Consider the following 18,767-nt stretch of genomic DNA (forward strand, 5'->3'; position numbering starts at 1 on the left):
TATCGTTTATTCCGGTAGTGTTATCTATTATTTTTTGCCATTTATTAATTAATCTCATTGGATATCCATTTATATTGAATTTTTTCTTTAAAGTATTTATATGTTTATTTTTAATGATTTCGTTGCTGGTTCTATTTTTTATTTTCTTATACTCCATATGAAAAACATTCTTTTTAATATACATAGGTATATTAGAATTGTATCTTATTGTAGTTTCAATTGAACACGGTTTTTTATAAGGTTCAACTTCTAGCTTGTTATCTTTCCTAGTAATTACAACATCAAGGTAACGTATATTGTTATGAACATCATTTTCTTCTTCTATTGTAAATTGTATTTTTGTGTCTATGTTATTTATTATTTCTTTTATTTCCTTGATATTAATTTCTGTATTGTTGTATATAATTAAAACATCATCGACATATCTTTTATAATATTTCATACCGTGTATATTTCTAATTCTTTCGTCTATTTCGGTCATTATAATTTCTGCGAGTTTTGGTCCAATGACTGACCCCATACTAATACCATTCTCTTGTGTATAATATTTTCCTTCCAATTCAAAATAATTACTTTTATATGCAAATTCTAACAGTTCTATAATATCAGGTTCTACATCTATTTTCTTAAGTTGATTCTCTATCAGTTCCGATTTTATTGATGGGTACATATCTATCACATCTAGACTGGCTATTTTATATGTATTTTATATTTTAACACTTTTAAGATTGTCAAGAAAGTCATCTGTGTTTTTGATAGAATATTTCGAGTTTTTGTAAACTTTGAGCTTTTGTTTCAAGAATTTTTCTAAGTTATATAATACAGTGAATTTAAAGTCTACTATTGGTCTCACATTTTCATCTTTCTTATGGGTTTTAAGCTGTATATTTAATCTTGGTGTTCTGTCGTTATCCTCATACAGAATAAAATTCTTTTCATTTTTGGTAATTTTTTTAAGTTTTTGTAACTTTGTAATTCTATTTTTTAATTCGTCATATATTACATCTTTAGGGTTAATCGGTAGTTCTCTAAATTTATTACTTTTTACTATTTCAAGTTTTTTTAACATTATCCAATCTAGAGTCACAACAATAACTTGTTTCGATTTATCTGCTCTTATAATATTTAACTTATTCTCCTTTAGAAAGGTATACAATTTTTCTATATCATTTTTATATTTATAATAATTTTTATCCTTGATCTTCATTTTTCCTTTTTCTTTCTTAGTATAACTTTTAATTATATTACTTAAGTTAATTTTTAGAATTCTACAATCCACCTCTGTTAGCTCATTGCATATACGATCTAAATTTGGCACTATGTCTATTACTTCCCAATCGTTTGGTCCATTAAAGTCCAAACCTTTTTGCATTGTCTCTAGGATATCATTAGGTATATCAATTTGTGTTTTATTCAACACTAAAGATCTTTTCCATTCCGATATCTCTTCTATAGAAGGGTAGTTAAATTTTTTTACCAGTTTTTTATGTTTGTTCAGTTTATATTTATCGACATTGTTTCCTTGTGGGTTTTTTGTTTTATCTCCTTTATCTTCGAAATTAACGTTCTTTTTCCTTTTGTTGTATTTTTGTAGATCACGTTTTAGTCTTCTAATTTTTATATATTTAAATTTTATAGCAGATGTTAATATTTTTTGATTTATGTAATTTCTATCACGTGTTGGGATATTTTCTATTATAGACTGTGGGAGAGACAGTGNAATCCGACGAGAGCGCACTACATGACCTCACTCATAGGCCGATTGCCAACGACTGACGCTTTCTGCAGGCGGGAAAAAATTCAGGGCTGTGCATGACTGTCCCCTCCACAACTCCACCGAAGGAGGCCTCTCGCGCATCATTGGTTTACGCGGAAAAAAAAATGGTCCGATACTTTTTGAACAGACCTTGTATATTAAACTTAATATATTTAAAATCAATAGCAAGTTTTTCCAGAAATTAGGTTTGTGCTGAATTTATAATTCAACTATAATTTAATTTTTGCAAACCTATGCCATATGAAATTAAGCAGGATTATAATTTTTATAATCATTTCTAAATTTGCCCATTTTTCCTTTTTACAATGAATTCAATAGAATATTCTACAGTTTCAGAATCCTTCATCTGTACAAGCCAAAAAATCTATTCATAATTTGAAATAGTCTTTAAACTCATCAAAGCTAATATTTTCAAAATAATATTATGAACAGATATCAAAACTGAGACCCAATTCAACATGTAAAATATATGTAAAATCAAAACATGTAAAAACAACCAGAACATATTTATACATTCCAATATCTATCCAATATTCCATATCTATACCAAAACTAATGAGGTAAACATGTACAAAGTCAATGAAATCAAAACACTAATGTTGAAACTTATAAAATGCAACAACTGTGAAATCTCACATGTTTTTTTACTAAAGACTACCCGTGTGAGGAAGACACATGGTAACATGACTATTATGTGAGCAACAAACATAATAAAATGTACTTCATTAGCACTGGAAACATGTAATATCTCCAGATCACTAAACTTTTTCAGCTTCCAGCAAAACATAGAAAATGTAGCAATTCACAATTGTTTTTAGAATCCACCTGATTTCAGTTTCAGGTTTACAGAGTTCATTTGAATTGGAATTCATCAAATAGAACACATATATAGAATTCAAATTTTAACATGCCAGTATAAGACATGCACTGAGCCATACTATGTTACCCAGGTTATATACCACATCCACCATGCTTTGAATAGCTGTATCTCATCCCTAGAGTTGATACAATTGGAGTTTTGGCTGGCTTTAAATATTTCAATAGACTAAGAGCTTGATGTGGAGCTTGATTTGTAGAGGATCTGATGTGCTGGTCCTGATTTAATTTAGCCTCTATATGATCTTATGAAGCAAATCTTGACAAAGTGATGGTCATTTTAGAATGTTTTGTATCATAACTATGTTTATATCAGCTATCATAACTGTGTTTATATAGCCTCTGTTCTAATGTTCTTGTCTGTGTGGATACCACTCACACAGACAAGATCTCTCCTGAACCTCTCATCTCCTAATGGAACACTATACACTGGGGAAGGATCTAGTGCCACCAAAACGTCATTAGAACTGAAGATATATGAACACAATTATGATATAAAGCATTCAGTTATATTAACTCTAGGGATGAGATACAGTTATTCAACGCATTGTGGGCATGGTATAAAACATTGTTATAATCTAGGTGACATAGTATGGCTGGTCTGTTCAAATTTTAATTCTACATATGTGTTCTATTTAATGCATTTCAATTTGAAACAAACTCTGTAAACCTGAATCTGGAATAAGTGGATTCCAAAAATGTTTGTGAGTTGCTACACTTTACATGTTTTGCTGGAAACTGAAGAGATGTAGTAGTCTGAAAATCTAATTGTACAGCTTCAGTTTCTAGCTTAAATACTTTTGTTTCTAATAATACAACTAAGTAACAAAATTATATAAAAATAAACATAAAATTATTTTCTAATAAAAACAGCACTCTCTATATTAAAAAATATATAAGTATCCATGTGACATCTAAGTGTATGCAATTTGTTAAGATGATTCAGACTAGTATTAACAAAATATATCAGAGGTATTTATCATTATTTGAATGATAATCTAATTTTAAATAATTGCCAACTCATAACTTCCATCTACATATTTTTACAATTATTATCTACACTGTTTACATATGCAGCAATTTATAACTCATTTTTATCATTTGTGTTGTTATTTACAAGGGCCATTCACTAAGTAATGCACATAATTTTATTTCTTGGCTACCTTTCATTGGAATTGAACGAACCTTTGCATAACGTATTTTTACAATTGTTGTATAATGGCATGAAGTTACCTTTAATTCTGTTAGGTGATTGTAGTATTGTTTAGTTTTAAAATGGCAGCTGCACTTGAGACACATACAAAGCAGAGAGCTGTGATTGAATTTCTTTTTGCAGAGTACAAGACCATCTCAAACATTCACAGACGGTTACAACATTTCTATGGGGATGAAGCAGTGGATAGGAGTACTGTCAGTCATTGGGTTAGCAGAGTGTCAATGACAGAACAAGGTAAAGCGAGACTGTCAGATCTTCCACGCTTGGGATAGCCACATGCTGCTGTGACTTGGAGACAGTTCAATGCGCCAATAGGCTTATTCAAGACGACAGGCGAGTAACAACTAAACGACTTGCCACTCAACTAAGCATCTCTGTGGGTAGTGCCAACACAATTATCCACTGCTTAGGTTATTCCACATGTCAAGAAGTAGTTGAGAGAGAGACTAGCTGAGTGGTATCAAACTGGCATATAGGCTCTGGCATCTAGATGGTGTAAGGCCATAGATTTAAATGGAGACTATGTGGAATAAGGCTACCTTTCCACAATTAATTGGCTACAAATACCCCAATTAAATCAATTAAACCAAAAAAAAAATGGCCCCAATTAATTGGCCAGGAATAAGGCTACCGCCCCAATTAATTGGCTACAAATACAATTTGTAGCCAATTAATTGGTGAATAATGTAGTATATTTGGATTTGTAAAAGAAATAAACCTTGAGTAAGAAAAAGACCTATGTGCATTACTTATTGAATGTCCTAGTATTTTTATCTTTTTTAGTTATATTTATGTAATAATTTGTCACTTAGTCATCTATTAACTAATTTTCTGTTATTGTGATCCATTTTGTAAAAAGAATGTTTATTGAAAAGCTTTTTAAAAAGCTTTGTTTTATTATCTGTATTACTAAAGAAGTTTACACTGATGCAAATGAAAGGAATGAAAGTACTTGAAGAATATTTAAATCTGGTTTTCACGTTTTTGTGTTTTAACACCCAATTTAAATTTTTAAATTTTATTTTTAATGATTATGGTGTATACCTTTACTAATTTTTGTAAATTATTTAGAAATACAGTAGAGCGTCGTTTATCCGAAAGTCGGTTATCCGAAAGCATTCCAGTCAGCAAATTTAAATTTTCGCTAGTGCTGTGGTGCTGCAATCTTTGGCTATATCTTGGGCTACTCCAATATTTTTTTTTGTTGGTGTGTGTGTTTTAGCTGGCAGCACTGGCACTTTTGTGTGGTGTTTTTCTGAGGATTGTGTGTCATGCTGAATTGAACGTTTTTGATACTAGATCATCTTCTAAAGTATATATTTTTTGGTTTTTATATTTTTCAATATATTTATTTTGTTTGTAAGAAATAAAGAAATAATTTTTAACGATACAATAGCCACGATTATTATTTTAAAAAGTATACGTTAGGCTTAATATCGATGAAAATTCACCGCGAAGCGACACTTAACGGAGAAAAATTTCAACGCTGGAGAGAATGTATTTTTTCGTACATAATTGGTTATCCGAAAAATAAGTTATCCGAACAACCTCAGTCCCCAATTGATTCGGATAAACGACGCTCTACTGTATTAAGTTTTGAAACAATATGATTTAAAGGTTTTGTTTTATTTAAGTTAGTTGATACAATGATATTAAATATTACTTTTACTTAAATTACTTTTTGAAATATTTATAGTGTTTGCACATCAGGACGATGGATATGTGACAATACTGCATGTCCTGGAGTCTGTTCAACTTGGGGAAATTCTCATTTTATTACATTTGATGGCCACATTTATGATTTCCAAGGGACTTGTGATTATATTTTAGTAAAAGGAAAAATAAATGATGAAAAGTCTTTTTCTGTCATAATACAAAATGAAATATGTGGTACTGGAGGCATTTCCTGTAGCAAAAGTATAACATTTGTAATTGGTAAGATCAAATTTAAAAAGTTATTTTTATTTAATATTTTATTTAGCGTGATTGCATTGTTCGAGGAATAATAATTCAAGTGTAGACCAATAATATAAATTATTGATTAATAGCAAAAATTATTGATGTAGCAAATTTTGTGTTTTCCAAAAGCAATCTATTTAAAGTTTTTATTTTATTGTATGAAATGTTACAAAACTCTAATAATTATAGATGGCTTGCTTATTGAATTGCAGGAGAGGATCTGACTTATTTTTTATACCATTGATCATTAACTTTTTTACTTCAAAATGTTTTATTGGAAATACTGAAACAATCGAGATTAAATTTTTTAGAAAGTGAAAAATTTTACACTTCTATTGCTTAGACTTCTTTTTTTATTTCTGAATGATAGTAATACATCCAAGTTCAACATTTATCATAACTATTCTTTGATAAAATAGTTAAACTATCCTATTAATCTCCATATAACAAAATATGCATTTCAACTTCTTTTAATTCTTTTTAAGTAAAAATAATACTAACTTGGCTTCATATCTGTATGAAAATTTATTTTTGCTAGCATTTTGAAAAGATTTCCTAACTTCAAAATCATTGTACAGGAATGGTTAAATAAAACCAGAGAAAAAGTTTTTGTGCAATTCTACTAAAGATCCCCATGTATCAAAAATATTAAATTTTACCTTGAATAATATTTTAGAATTTCATTTAAAATTGAAATTTATTTTGATTTTTCTATCAAGATTTAGCTCTGTCAGAAATAAATTTTTTTTATTTTTGAATAGTATATATTAAATTATTGAGTATCATTATCTTTGTTCTTTTATAACTTATTTCTTTTTGTTAATCTATTTAATTACTTGGCTTATCAGCCAAGTAATTGAAAAATGTTATCTGTAATAAAATAAAAAAACACTCAAAAAACCTTAACAGTCCAGTACTAAATATTTAACAGAAAACAAACATTTTCGACCATACTTTCAGTCTTCTTCAAGTTTAAAAAAAACCAGTGAGATTTGAACAAGTGAATTCAAAGAACAATAATTATGAAATTGTTTTCAAAGAACCTGGAACAGCACAAGCAGGTTTTTAAAGCCATGGAGCATTCTAAGCTTGTGTGTAAACAGTTATGCAAAAATTCCATGGCTTTAAAAACCTGCTTGTGCTGTTCCAGGTTCTTTGAAAACAATTTCATAATTATTGTTCTTTGAAATCACTTGTTCGAATCTCACTGGTTTTTTTTAAACTTGAAGAAGACTGAAAGTATGGTCGAAAATGTTTGTTTTCTGTTAAATATTTAGTACTGGACTGTTAAGGTTTTGTGAGTGTTAATTTTATTACAGATAACATTTTTCAATTACTTGGCTGATAAGCCAAGTAATTAAATAGATTAACAAAATGAAATAAGTTATAAAAGAACAAAGATAATGATACTCAATAATTTAATATATACTATTCAAAAATAAAAAAAATTTATTTCTGATAGAGCTAANAAAATTTTTCTTGTCTACTTGGAACACTCTGCACATTCTATTTTTTCAAATTTATTATTTTTTGCCTGAGGACGACGATATAATACTCGTCGAAAGTACTTGCAATATAAGAAAATCATGTTAACACTGAACTCAGTGCTTGTTATCAAGAAGCTAATTCTGTAAGGAACAGGAAGTGATAATTAGAAGGAACAAGATGTAAAGAATACAAAAAGCAGAATTTTTAAATTGAATACGTTAATTTTTCTAACTAAACTTTCATTGTATCACATGAATGTGTATTACCTTGATTAGAAATTGCATTTCTTTCCATTCATTAATAGTAAATATTTATTAGTAATTGCCAAATGCAAATTGTCTAATTGAACATAGTATGTCATTGTAATGGTGAATTTATTGAATGAAATTGAATCAAACAGGCTCATAACAAGGTATGCCATTATTGTAATGCACCGTTTACGAAAACAAAAAGGGGTTACACAATAGTAGGGTTCAAGTACCAGGCCTGGACTTTCCAAATAAAAGAAACAATAATTTCCACCACCACAGACAATAATTAACAATAAATATAAAGTTTAATTCTATTGACAAAAAAACACAATAATGGGTTAATTGACCCGAACAAAAAGTTAACTAATTGTAAAGTAGTAACAAAATCAATAATCAAAGAAACTTGTACGTATTTCTAATCAACAAAAAAATTTTATCTCCACCTCAAAAATTATGATTTTACAGCAAAAGATACTATCTCCTCTAGTTTATCACTGCTGTCGCTCCCACAGTGGTCACCTGAAGCTCCCTTCTCCGTCGTGGATGTGCTGCTTTTTATTGTACCTCAAATGCAGCTCCGCACTGTCTTAATTTACATAAGATGTCGTTCCAGGATCAGGCACCGATGCAAACTAAGTTTGCTTTTTCTTTCATGGTCACTGGTGCTTAGGAGTTTGTCCTTAACAAAAAAAGAACCCCGAAAAGAAAATAATTAAATAAAAATAACGCCCCAAAACATAAAATAACAATCGGACATTGACTCCTTTACATTATAATCTCATCAAACACACAGAACTATCAACATTAACATTGTTTTTTCCTTTTTTTGTGTAAATGTTAGCTTATATCATTGATGAAGATAATACGTGATATTGTATTCATGAATATTTTCACTGGATATTATTGCAAAGTTTTTTGTTCTAGTTATTAAGCAGTCTAAAAAAACTTACATTTTTCACTGTACCCAGGAAATGAAATATATATTTTCATCTAATATAAATAAATTTCAATTTGACAGCAAGTATAGTAATTCTACAACATACTTATTCACAAATCTCATGGCCTTTAAATAGTTTGTCATCTATACTTTTAATGTACTTAGTGTTTTGCAATTTCTCAAATTATTAGATGATTGTTTTTAACTAAAATATGAATTTAATTTTTATCAATCCTATTTATGGTTCATTATTTACATCAGAATTGTTTTCATGAAATTTTTAAACTATTTAGTAAAGTTCTCTGATTTCAATTTGCAACAATTACAATCACCTATATGTGATAGATTCAGTCATAGTACAACTTTCTCATGTATTTGATAGTGAGTAATATGGTATTCAAGCATTCAGTAGAACACATTAGATTCAACAACATACTCAGTTTTGTTATTAAAAATATTGATAATTTTCAAGTTATTACTATTTATTAATATTAATAATTCTTTAATTAAAACTTTCTGTAATTATACAATGATGTTCATTGTACAGTTATGAAATTTATTTAAAACTAAAATTTTAAAAATGTAACAACTTCTACTTGACAATTGGTTTATTAAATTTAGAAATTAATAAACACTGCAATAACCTAAAAAACCAGCAACAATAATGCTGGTTTTTTAGGTTATTGCAGTGTTTATTAATTTCTAAATTTAATTAACCAGTTGTCAAGTAGAAGTTGTTACATTTTTAAAATTTTAGTTTTAAATAACTTTCATAACTGTACAATGAACATCATTGTGTAATTACAGAAACTATTAATTAAAGAATTATTAATATTAATAAATAGTAATAACTTGAAAATTATCAATATTTTTAATAACAAAACTGAGTATGTTGTTGAATCTAATGTGTTCTACTGAATGCTTGAATACCATATTACTCACTATCAAATACATGAGAAAGTTGTACTATGACTGAATCTATCACATATAGGTGATTGTAATTGTTACAAATTGAAATCAGAGAACTTTACTAAATAGTTTAAAAATTTCATCAAAACAATTCTGATGTAAATAATGAACCATAAATAGGATTGATAAAAATTAAATTCATATTTTAGTTAAAAACAATCATCTAATAATTTGAGAAATTGCAAAACACTCAAAACATGCAAAACNTTTGTATTTAGATATTTATTATGTATATAAAAACAGTGTTGGTGAGAGTATCATGACACTCTCCTAGGGACATTTCAGATGACGTCTAGACCAGGCATGGCCAACATACATCCCGCGGGCCAGATCCAGCCCATCTAATGAATTTATGTGGCCTGTGATCAATCTTTCAATATTAGGTACTCAAGTCCAAATAGCTCGATGAAAAATTCTGACAGCTAAAAAAAAAAATAAAAAGGTCAACAACTCACTGTGCGTTTAGAGTTAACCCTCCATAACAAATCTTAAGTACAGCATAGAATGTTGGTAAAGCATGATAATGTGAAAAATGTATCTGTAATCACTATCTACAATTTAGTCTCTATGAGGTGACACCACAATGAGATCTCACACCACCTCAAAATCTTCCTAGGGCAGCCTCTGGTTCGGCCTGTGGAAAAAGTTTTCTTTCCAATTCAGCCCAGGGGCAAAAACTGTTGGCCACCCCTGGTCTAGACCTTTGTTTATATAAGAAGATACTTGTACTTTTACCTTATCTTCTGTCATTTTTGGTATGTGTACTCTATACAGTTTAGATTAAACTCTCTGTTCAAACCAAGCAGTTCCCTTTTTACTTTACTCTGCTGGCATACCCTGCATTTATTACAACAGGTTATGGCCCAGGACGAGCCTTCTGAACAGAAATAAAAGAAAATTCCCAAGGAAGAAGCGTGATTAATAAATCTGCAGAATGTAGTGATTTTTTTTTTTGGACTATTTCTCATGCTCCACAAATCTAATCGCTACAAAACTTGGAAAACCAACAGAGAGCAAAGGTATGAATCCTTTTTTATAAAATTCCATGCCAATAGTTACAACCAAGTATTGAGAAGTCAACTTCTGGTCAAGCTAGTGAACAAAAACACAGCAATGGATTTAAATGGAACTCATTTTTGGTGGGAAATTATTGGTACACAGATACTGTAACCCACTGAATTCGAAATGATACAACGATTTTCTTATCACTAACAATATTTAATAATGACCACAATCAAAATTGAACCTTTAAAGAAGGATAATATGACACGTGGAAAATCCAAGCAAAAGCTATCTTAGTTAAAAATGAAACATGGAAATACATGAATGGGACCTACTCATTGATGATGAGGAAAAAGCAGCCACATAGGACAAAGATGATTCCAAGGCCCAAGCTCACTTAATTCTCACGATCAGTTCCAGTGAACTAAAACAAGTCAAGGGATGTAAGACTGCTTTGGAAATTTGGAACAAATTGGAATTCTTTTACCAATCTAAAGATCCTGTGTGCAAGGCCACACTCCTGAAACAGCTCATACTGCATAAGATGGATGAGCCTGAGGCCACCAGAGACCACCTCAACAAATTCTTTGATACTGTTGATAAGCTTTAAGATCTAAATGTTAATATCAATGATGATCTTCACTATAATGTTATTATATCGCTTTCTGCCATCCTATGAAAACTTTCATTGTGCAATCGAATCACATGACAATCTGCCAAATCCAGATGTCCTTAAGGTGAAGATCCTCGAAGAGCACAAATCACAAAAAGCAAAAAGATCAATGCAGTACTCAATGCCATGTATGCCGAAAAGAAGAAAAATTTCAAAAACAAAAATGGTTGTAGGAATCCAAAAGGCAAAACTCCATTCAAATTTGAGAAAATGAATCCAAGTGGATCGAAATGTGCATATTTGAAAATTTTCGAATATCTGAAGTTCCAATATTGTTGAACCTAAGGAAGGAAGGCTATTAAATAAAGCCAAAAATATTAGTTTGATTAAAGAAATTGCTAGAAAAAGTGTTATGTTACTTATTTACAGAAGTTCTAGCTTTCCGTGCATAGAATTATTTTTAACTTTATTCAGTAAATTAATTCAAAATATTATAATTTAAAGATTTCAATCACTTATTAAGCCTTAACTCTAAATCATGCAGCTTTGACCTTGACCCTGAAAATTGTTAATATGAATTTTCAATAAAGCAAACAACTTACTATTTCTCTAGTTGATTTGTGTTAACATGAATTGGCTATAATAAAAATAAAATTGATTCTATATGAAGATTGCAATACTCTCTCAATATGATTTACTGATTACTTTGAACATAATAACCTTTTGGTGTTTTTTTGTGGATCTTTGTGTTAATGTAATATAATTAAGTCATATATCTATAAGAACTTTCTGGATCTATCAATGAAACAAACTTCATTTTAACAGTAACAAATTGAATCTTGTCGAGAAAAACTTTCAATTTCCTTGATTGAGATGTTAGGGTCAGATATTATTGATTGTTTTTATCTAAATGAAAAATCTTATATGAAATTTAAAACATTATTTTAACAAACATTAGGTTGGAAATGTTTATTAGAGGAGTGGTAGATCTGTAAACAATACTATGATCAATTCATAAGTTTATCAATTCATGTAAGATTATAAGTTTAGAAGTGTTGAGATTCTTATTTAATTGATTTATTTTTTATTTTTTTGGTTGATTTTTGCATATATGATGGAAAATTTGGAAAACTAATTGGGACAGCATTCTTTTTTGATGAATGATCCATTTCATACCCATTCTTTGGGTATGAAACATCATTCATCAAAACAGAATGCTGATAGACAATTAACATCATCATCAGGAAGATAGAAAATAAACAACACACACCCACACACCCACCACCTTTTTTTTGATATGATTTCATTGACATTTTACTTTTAAATTTATAGAAATTTATGAAAGTTAATCACTTTACAATTTTATTTTACTACTAATTTATAAAAATGAATGCAACAACTAGACACCTTTCACTTGAAGAAAAATGTTTCATAATTTGTTTAATAATCTGAAACTATGTCATTATTATTAATGGAAAAATGTTTCATTAAAATTTATTATAAAGTTTATAGAAAAATATGTGATTTATGCAGTTGTAATTAGTATGCTCTGGTGGAAACAATAAATATCTTTTTACTGTTCTTTTTACTATTGAATGATTGTGTCCGTAATGTATAGGTAGCATGGCATAGTACAACATGCTTTTACAAAATTTGGTGTTATAAAAGACTTTTATCAAATTACATTAATATAATTGCAATTAAATTTGACATCATTATGAATTATCTACATATCTCAACAGAAGTTAAAGATTAAAAGAATAATATTTATGTCAAAACAGTTTTTTTCTTTGCAAATATAAATTGAAAATGGTACAATACAGAATCATTAATGTTAGAAGGATTTGTTGCATATATCATAATTAAGTTACAATCTTTTTTGTTAATTAACTTTATAATAATTAATATGTATTATATATATTAGGTGGTGAACATTTGATGTTGTTTAAGAATACTCCATTACTATATAAACATTTAAATTCACAATTTCAAGTAAAAGAAGTAGGAATGTTCCTTCATGTTACAACTGATATTGGTATATCTATACAATGGGATAAAGGAACAAGAATATATATTCGTGCTGAACCAATTTGGATGAACAAAGTATGAAATTAACTACTATTAATCATATGTGTATATATATGTAGCAATAAGTTTTATATTAAAACAATAATATTTAATTATTATTAAGAATTAATTAATAAGAATAATAATAAATGGAAGAATTAATATTATGTAAAAGAAATATATATATATATAATCTTTAAATCTTTAATAAAGAATTTAAAGAATATATACATTGATATACAGTAATACCCAGAACTTACGCGATAGGTAGGACAGAGCGATAACCACATAAGTCGAATTCGCGTAAGTCGGGGTATAATTTTGCATATAAATACATACAAATAATTTTTAATTGGGGCCGGAGACTAAAGAAAACAATAATTTAGAAAAAAATGTTTAATTAATAAAACCTTAGATAATACATATGTATAACAAATTTTGTTATTATACAATTTTTCACATTTACTTGATTATCACACCATAATTTTAACATTGTTTCCATCTCAGTGATAATACCATAATGTTTACGAATGATGCTTGAATTTAAAGATTGAGCATTTTTCACAGCTTCGAGAATTTTTTATTTACCTTTTATAATTGTTCTGACTGTCAATTCCAGTAGATCAAACTTATTTGCCAATTCACAAATTTTCATTTTTGTATCAAAGTCTTTAATAATGTTAACTTTACATTCCAAAGATAAAGTTTTTCTTTTCTTGTTTGATGCAGAAGAATCAGTTCTACTTCGTTTAGATGACATAGTAGAGTCTCCCAAGTTTCCGTAGATATAACAAACACAGAAATAAATAACACAAAATAAATTGTAGCTATATGTCAATTCTGTGCGACACATCCAAACATGTAAGCCAAACAATAGTGTGGGGGGTGAGTAATCAAGAGTTGAGTGATACTCAAACAAAAGACGAATCGACGAGATATGAAAATCGCGTAACTCCAGATTTGCATAAGTCGGGGTAGCGTAAGTCGAGGTATTACTGTATATACTGTATATTCTTTAAATTCTTTGTTTTCTGTTGTCAAAAGAAAAGCTGTATAAAAATATAAAGTAGTAATGAGCAATTATTTGGAGCCAATGCCTGGCTGCAATTTTTAAATTAAACGAATTAATTAAAGATATATGCTTTCCACTTCAAATTAGTAGTGGCTTGCCCCTGTACATCATACTTTTTTTTAACAATAGAGTTGTGCCAGTCATTTCCCCTGAAAGGTGTTAGATAAATTCTAACACCTTTCAGGGAAAATTTTTGAATTGAAATAACATGACTTCCAATTTGTGTCAGAAGTTCATATATAGTTAATTGGGGTCTCCTATTCCTAAAGTTTCCATATCTGGTCTTGTCTTTCATCTATCTAACTCTGTTCTTGAGATTAAGGAAAGACTGATGGATTACAGTTGGAATTTATAGGTCTACAATTTTTTTGAATTGCAGCCCAATAATGGTTTTAAAAATTTCTTTTTACTCACAGCTTATCATATTTAAATGTAGTTATAAATTTTTTAAGTTGCTATTCATATGATTCCTATAACAACAGAAAATAGACTATATACTTCTTTTAGAAGTCTAAATGTTTTGTTTATTTAGTGCTTTTGAAAAGAAAAATGCCTTGTCATCAGAATACAGTATAAAAATGTACAGAAACTGATTATAATAAAAATAAAGAGAGAAACTTTTGACTTATAAAATCAATGATGGTAGTAATAGTAAATTTAAACTAATTTTATAGCTTATTGACTGTTTGTGCTCCAAAAAAGCAGAAACACTGTGTTACTTATCAATTAAAGTTAAGATTGGATTCTAAAAGAAAGTTATAATTTATTTTGTTTGTATAATTTATAATTTATTTTTATTTTATATAATTTATTAATTTGGCTGAATGCCAAATTAATAAATTATATAAAATAGTTATTGCCAAATTGTTAATGAATTGTTAATCTTTGGTGGACTTTGTTTTTATGTATTGAATTAAAATTTTTGTTTTTGATCTGATTGAAACTTAAATATATAAAAATAAGTACATAGGTTTATAAGTTTGTGAAGCATTTAAAAAATTTAATATTTATAAACTACATAACAGATAATATATTTTTTAATATTGAAATGAAGTAAATGCTCCAAGTTTTTCATGAATACTATATGCACATAGTTGTTATGATTTGTTGCTAGGAGGCAGCAGTAACAAATATGGTGTTTAGCAAATGTGAAAATCAATATGTATTGTAATAAGCAAGAACTTTGTTGTTAACCAGGGCTGTGGAGTCGGAGTCGGAGTCGTGAAGTTTTGGTGTTTTAGCCGGAGTTGGAGTTGTCAAAAAATCCGCCAACTCCGACTCCTTTTTACTTATCAACTTGTTATGTATATAAAACAGAAAAGTATTAGAATTGTGTCAAATTTGACCCTCAAGTTCTTTTTTTTGCAAATCTACACATTAAATTTTGGTTCTTAATGAAAGGTCGACAGGGTGAAGACATAAAAGTGGTCATGTGTCATATCTCTTAATGAATATTTTACTTGTTATTAGCATTCAAAATTTAAAAAAAATATAATAAAACTCATCTCTACCCTCAAAGTAAGCTTTTTTGCCATTTTATAATAGTACAGTAAAACCCATTAATATGTTCTCGCCTAAGATGTTAGAATGTATATGGGGACATGATTTAGTTCAACCACTTTAACACTTAATAACTAACTTCTGTGTTAAACCGTCTGATTCCGATTCTGACCACTCTGACCACAGAAATTATTAGGCTTCAAATAGAATGAACAAAATCATGCTCCCCCCACACAGTCTAACATCCACACATATAGAAAAAACCTCAAATCTTTTGCATATCTTGAAATTTTACGGTGTCCTGAGTCCAAAAATGTAAAAATTTGGGAGAGGTCATTTTTTGAGTGAGCGCTACACTTTTTCTCTGTTATATACAACAGCCGGAAAAGTAAAAATTATCGAATACATACTGTATTTATATATTACTTAGAGAAGTCTTTTAGCTTTGGAATAAAAAGTTTCTACGCTCTATCTTTATTAGAACTCTATGTATTGAATCTTTTATTCTGAGGTCATGTGATGACATCAGAATTTCCGAGTCTCTTTCGGTAACAAATCCGCTCCTGGTCGGAGTCGGAGTTGGATGGTAAGGAAAAGTCAGAGTTGGAGTTGGAGTCAGTAGATTTTTATGCGACTCCACAGCCCTGGTTGTGACTATACAGTGATGTTTAGGAGAATTCCAGAAGGTGCCACCTTTATACAACACTATCCTGAAATAATATGCAAAATTTTGGGATGAAGGATGTCTGTTCACAACTCTTTATCCTGAACATCCAGAGCCAACTGAACAAATTGTGGATCATGTTTGAAAGTTTGACAAGCCTATGAGCATAGCCTCCATAAGTCCACAATATTTGCAACTTTAAAAGTTGGCATCTTAAAATCAACACTGTGGTGAATTCTCCACAAGAAACTAAAGCATAAACTGTTGACTATAATATGCTGATACACATGAAGTATCAGCTAGCTGTCTGCTGAATCAGCAAAGGTGGACACATTAAACATTTGTGACTCTGTAAAAATACTTGGAGAGTTTACCTTTATTTTTAGTCTTAAGAAGTATAGTATTTTAAAAGAATTAAAAAAATTGGAGTTGGTTGTTTTATCTTAAAAATTGTTTGTAGTGTAAAATACCCTGGGAAATTCTTCTCTTTCAATACTGACTTTTGAGAAGTTAAAAACTTTCTTAAAAAAAAAAAAGTTAAAATTAAAAATTCAAACAACTTTTTTTACCAGCAAAAAAAGGAGGTAATATAGCTTATTAAAGAATTTTTTGCTGGTAAAAAAAAAGAATCATTTGAATCTTTAATTTGAAAGAAAAAAATTTCTTGGAGTATAGTATCTGTTGTGTAGTTTATGAATAATAAATTTTTAAAATGTTTCACAGACTTATGAGTAACTTGTATTTATTGAATTCATATATATTATTTTCATATTACATATATGTAAATTGATATTTTATTTAATTATTAGTTGGAAGGTTTATGTGGTGATTTCAATGGCGATAGTGTTGATGATTTAAAACAGCCATCTGGAGATATTCCTGCAGTTGATGTAATAGATTTTGCAAACAGTTGGAAAATGCATTTATATTGTCAGAAACCAAAGCAGCTTATAGATTCATGCAGCTTACATTCGGAAAGACATAATTGGGCTAAAAACAAATGTTCTGTTTTAAAATCGTCATTATTTAGCAATTGTCATGAAGAAGTGAATTTAGAACCTTACTATAAAAGGTTAGAATTTAATTTAATAAATTATATTTTTTATTTTTTATTATTTGAAACCAAGATATAATGTATTAAAGTGAAATATTGACTTATATTTTCATTATGGGATAATATCTTTGATACTATTTTTAATAATAGTATTAAAAAATATATATATATNGCCGCATGCATCTTTACGGCAGCCTCTTTGACGGCTGTCCTTTCCTTAGTTTTTACCGTTACGCTCGAGTTCAACGGAATGTTGGTAAAAATCACTTCCAGTTGAGTGTTGATAGTGTTTAAGAGATCCTCTTCGATGAAACTATTATTAGAAACAGTTAAGTCCTCCGTTCCTTCTTCCATGATTAGAGGGTATAGAATGGGAGGTATAGCAGAAATCAGTGATTTTTTGTGAGTCAAATGATGTATCACACTACACGGTGCTCCCAACACGACCCCCAAAGACAGCCGAAAACACCGCCGAATTTGGGTCAGTTAGAGGATGAGCACGTGGCAAGGCCAATGACCTTAGACCCTTTGTCTTGGTTCAAACTTAAAATGGACGTAACTTGACAACTAATAGCCGTAACAAGATGAAAATTCCGCCACAGGTAGCTGTATACACGAACTAAGGAACACCTTAAGATCGACCGCTCCGAAGGCCCGAAAAGCCCGCACGACGGCCCGAAGTGAAACAGATTCCGGTCCCAATAAAACTGAAACGGCTCGCCGGATCTTAAAACTAAAGACGTCGTTTTAACCAGCATAGAATCCTCTTTCAACCGATGTAAGATAAGTCCACTTACCGGCGGAAATTACCCGGAAATGGCGGCCGGAGTTCCTTGATCTTCCGGAGGCCGTACCTTCTGAGCCGTTAAACCGATCCGGAAAATAAGACGTCAATCTGTAGAACTCGATGAGACGTATCCAACGATATACTATACTCCACCGATTGTTGAGTTGGAACGTCGATGCGAAGATCGAAAGCAGAGCACATGGAATTCACGTCCTTACGGTTTCGCGACTCGTCGCCCTCTCCTGTACCTGGAAACTTCTTCCATCTCTGCATTATACAGATTTCTGTCTTATAGTAAAGTTTAACATAGAAAATTTCCTTGTTCTAAAGTTTTTTGTTTTGGCATGTTTTATTTAGTTTCATTTTACACAGGTTTTTAGCATAAATCATTGTAAAACATACAATGTGATGCAGTGTATTTTGTTTAATACTGCTTTATTATAAATATTTAAAATATTTATTATTCAAAATAGGTATTCCAAGCAAAAATGGTTTATTTTTGCTTGTTGACTCCTTTCTAAAGTAGATCCAGTGA

The 18,767-nt window shown here is 29.6% G+C and overlaps 1 protein-coding gene across 1 annotated transcript in view; it reads left to right on the forward strand.

The window, feature by feature from the left end:
* LOC111635747 (hemocytin-like) overlaps positions 1 to 17,470 on the forward strand; it is a gene marked incomplete at its 3' end in the record, with an annotated part of 23,747 nt that extends 6,277 nt beyond the window's left edge. The window contains exons 3-5 of the mRNA XM_023380813.1: positions 5,566 to 5,804; positions 13,013 to 13,191; positions 17,201 to 17,470. Of these exons, the coding sequence (XP_023236581.1) occupies positions 5,566 to 5,804; positions 13,013 to 13,191; positions 17,201 to 17,470 (688 nt within the window). The remainder of the gene's footprint in view (positions 1 to 5,565; positions 5,805 to 13,012; positions 13,192 to 17,200) is intronic.
* Between the last annotated feature and the right edge of the window lie 1,297 nt (positions 17,471 to 18,767).

The sequence above is a fragment of the Centruroides sculpturatus genome, unplaced genomic scaffold (assembly GCF_000671375.1).
Source record: "Centruroides sculpturatus isolate CEXI.00-Female unplaced genomic scaffold, Cexi_2.0 scaffold843, whole genome shotgun sequence".
NCBI lineage: Eukaryota > Metazoa > Arthropoda > Arachnida > Scorpiones > Buthidae > Centruroides > Centruroides sculpturatus.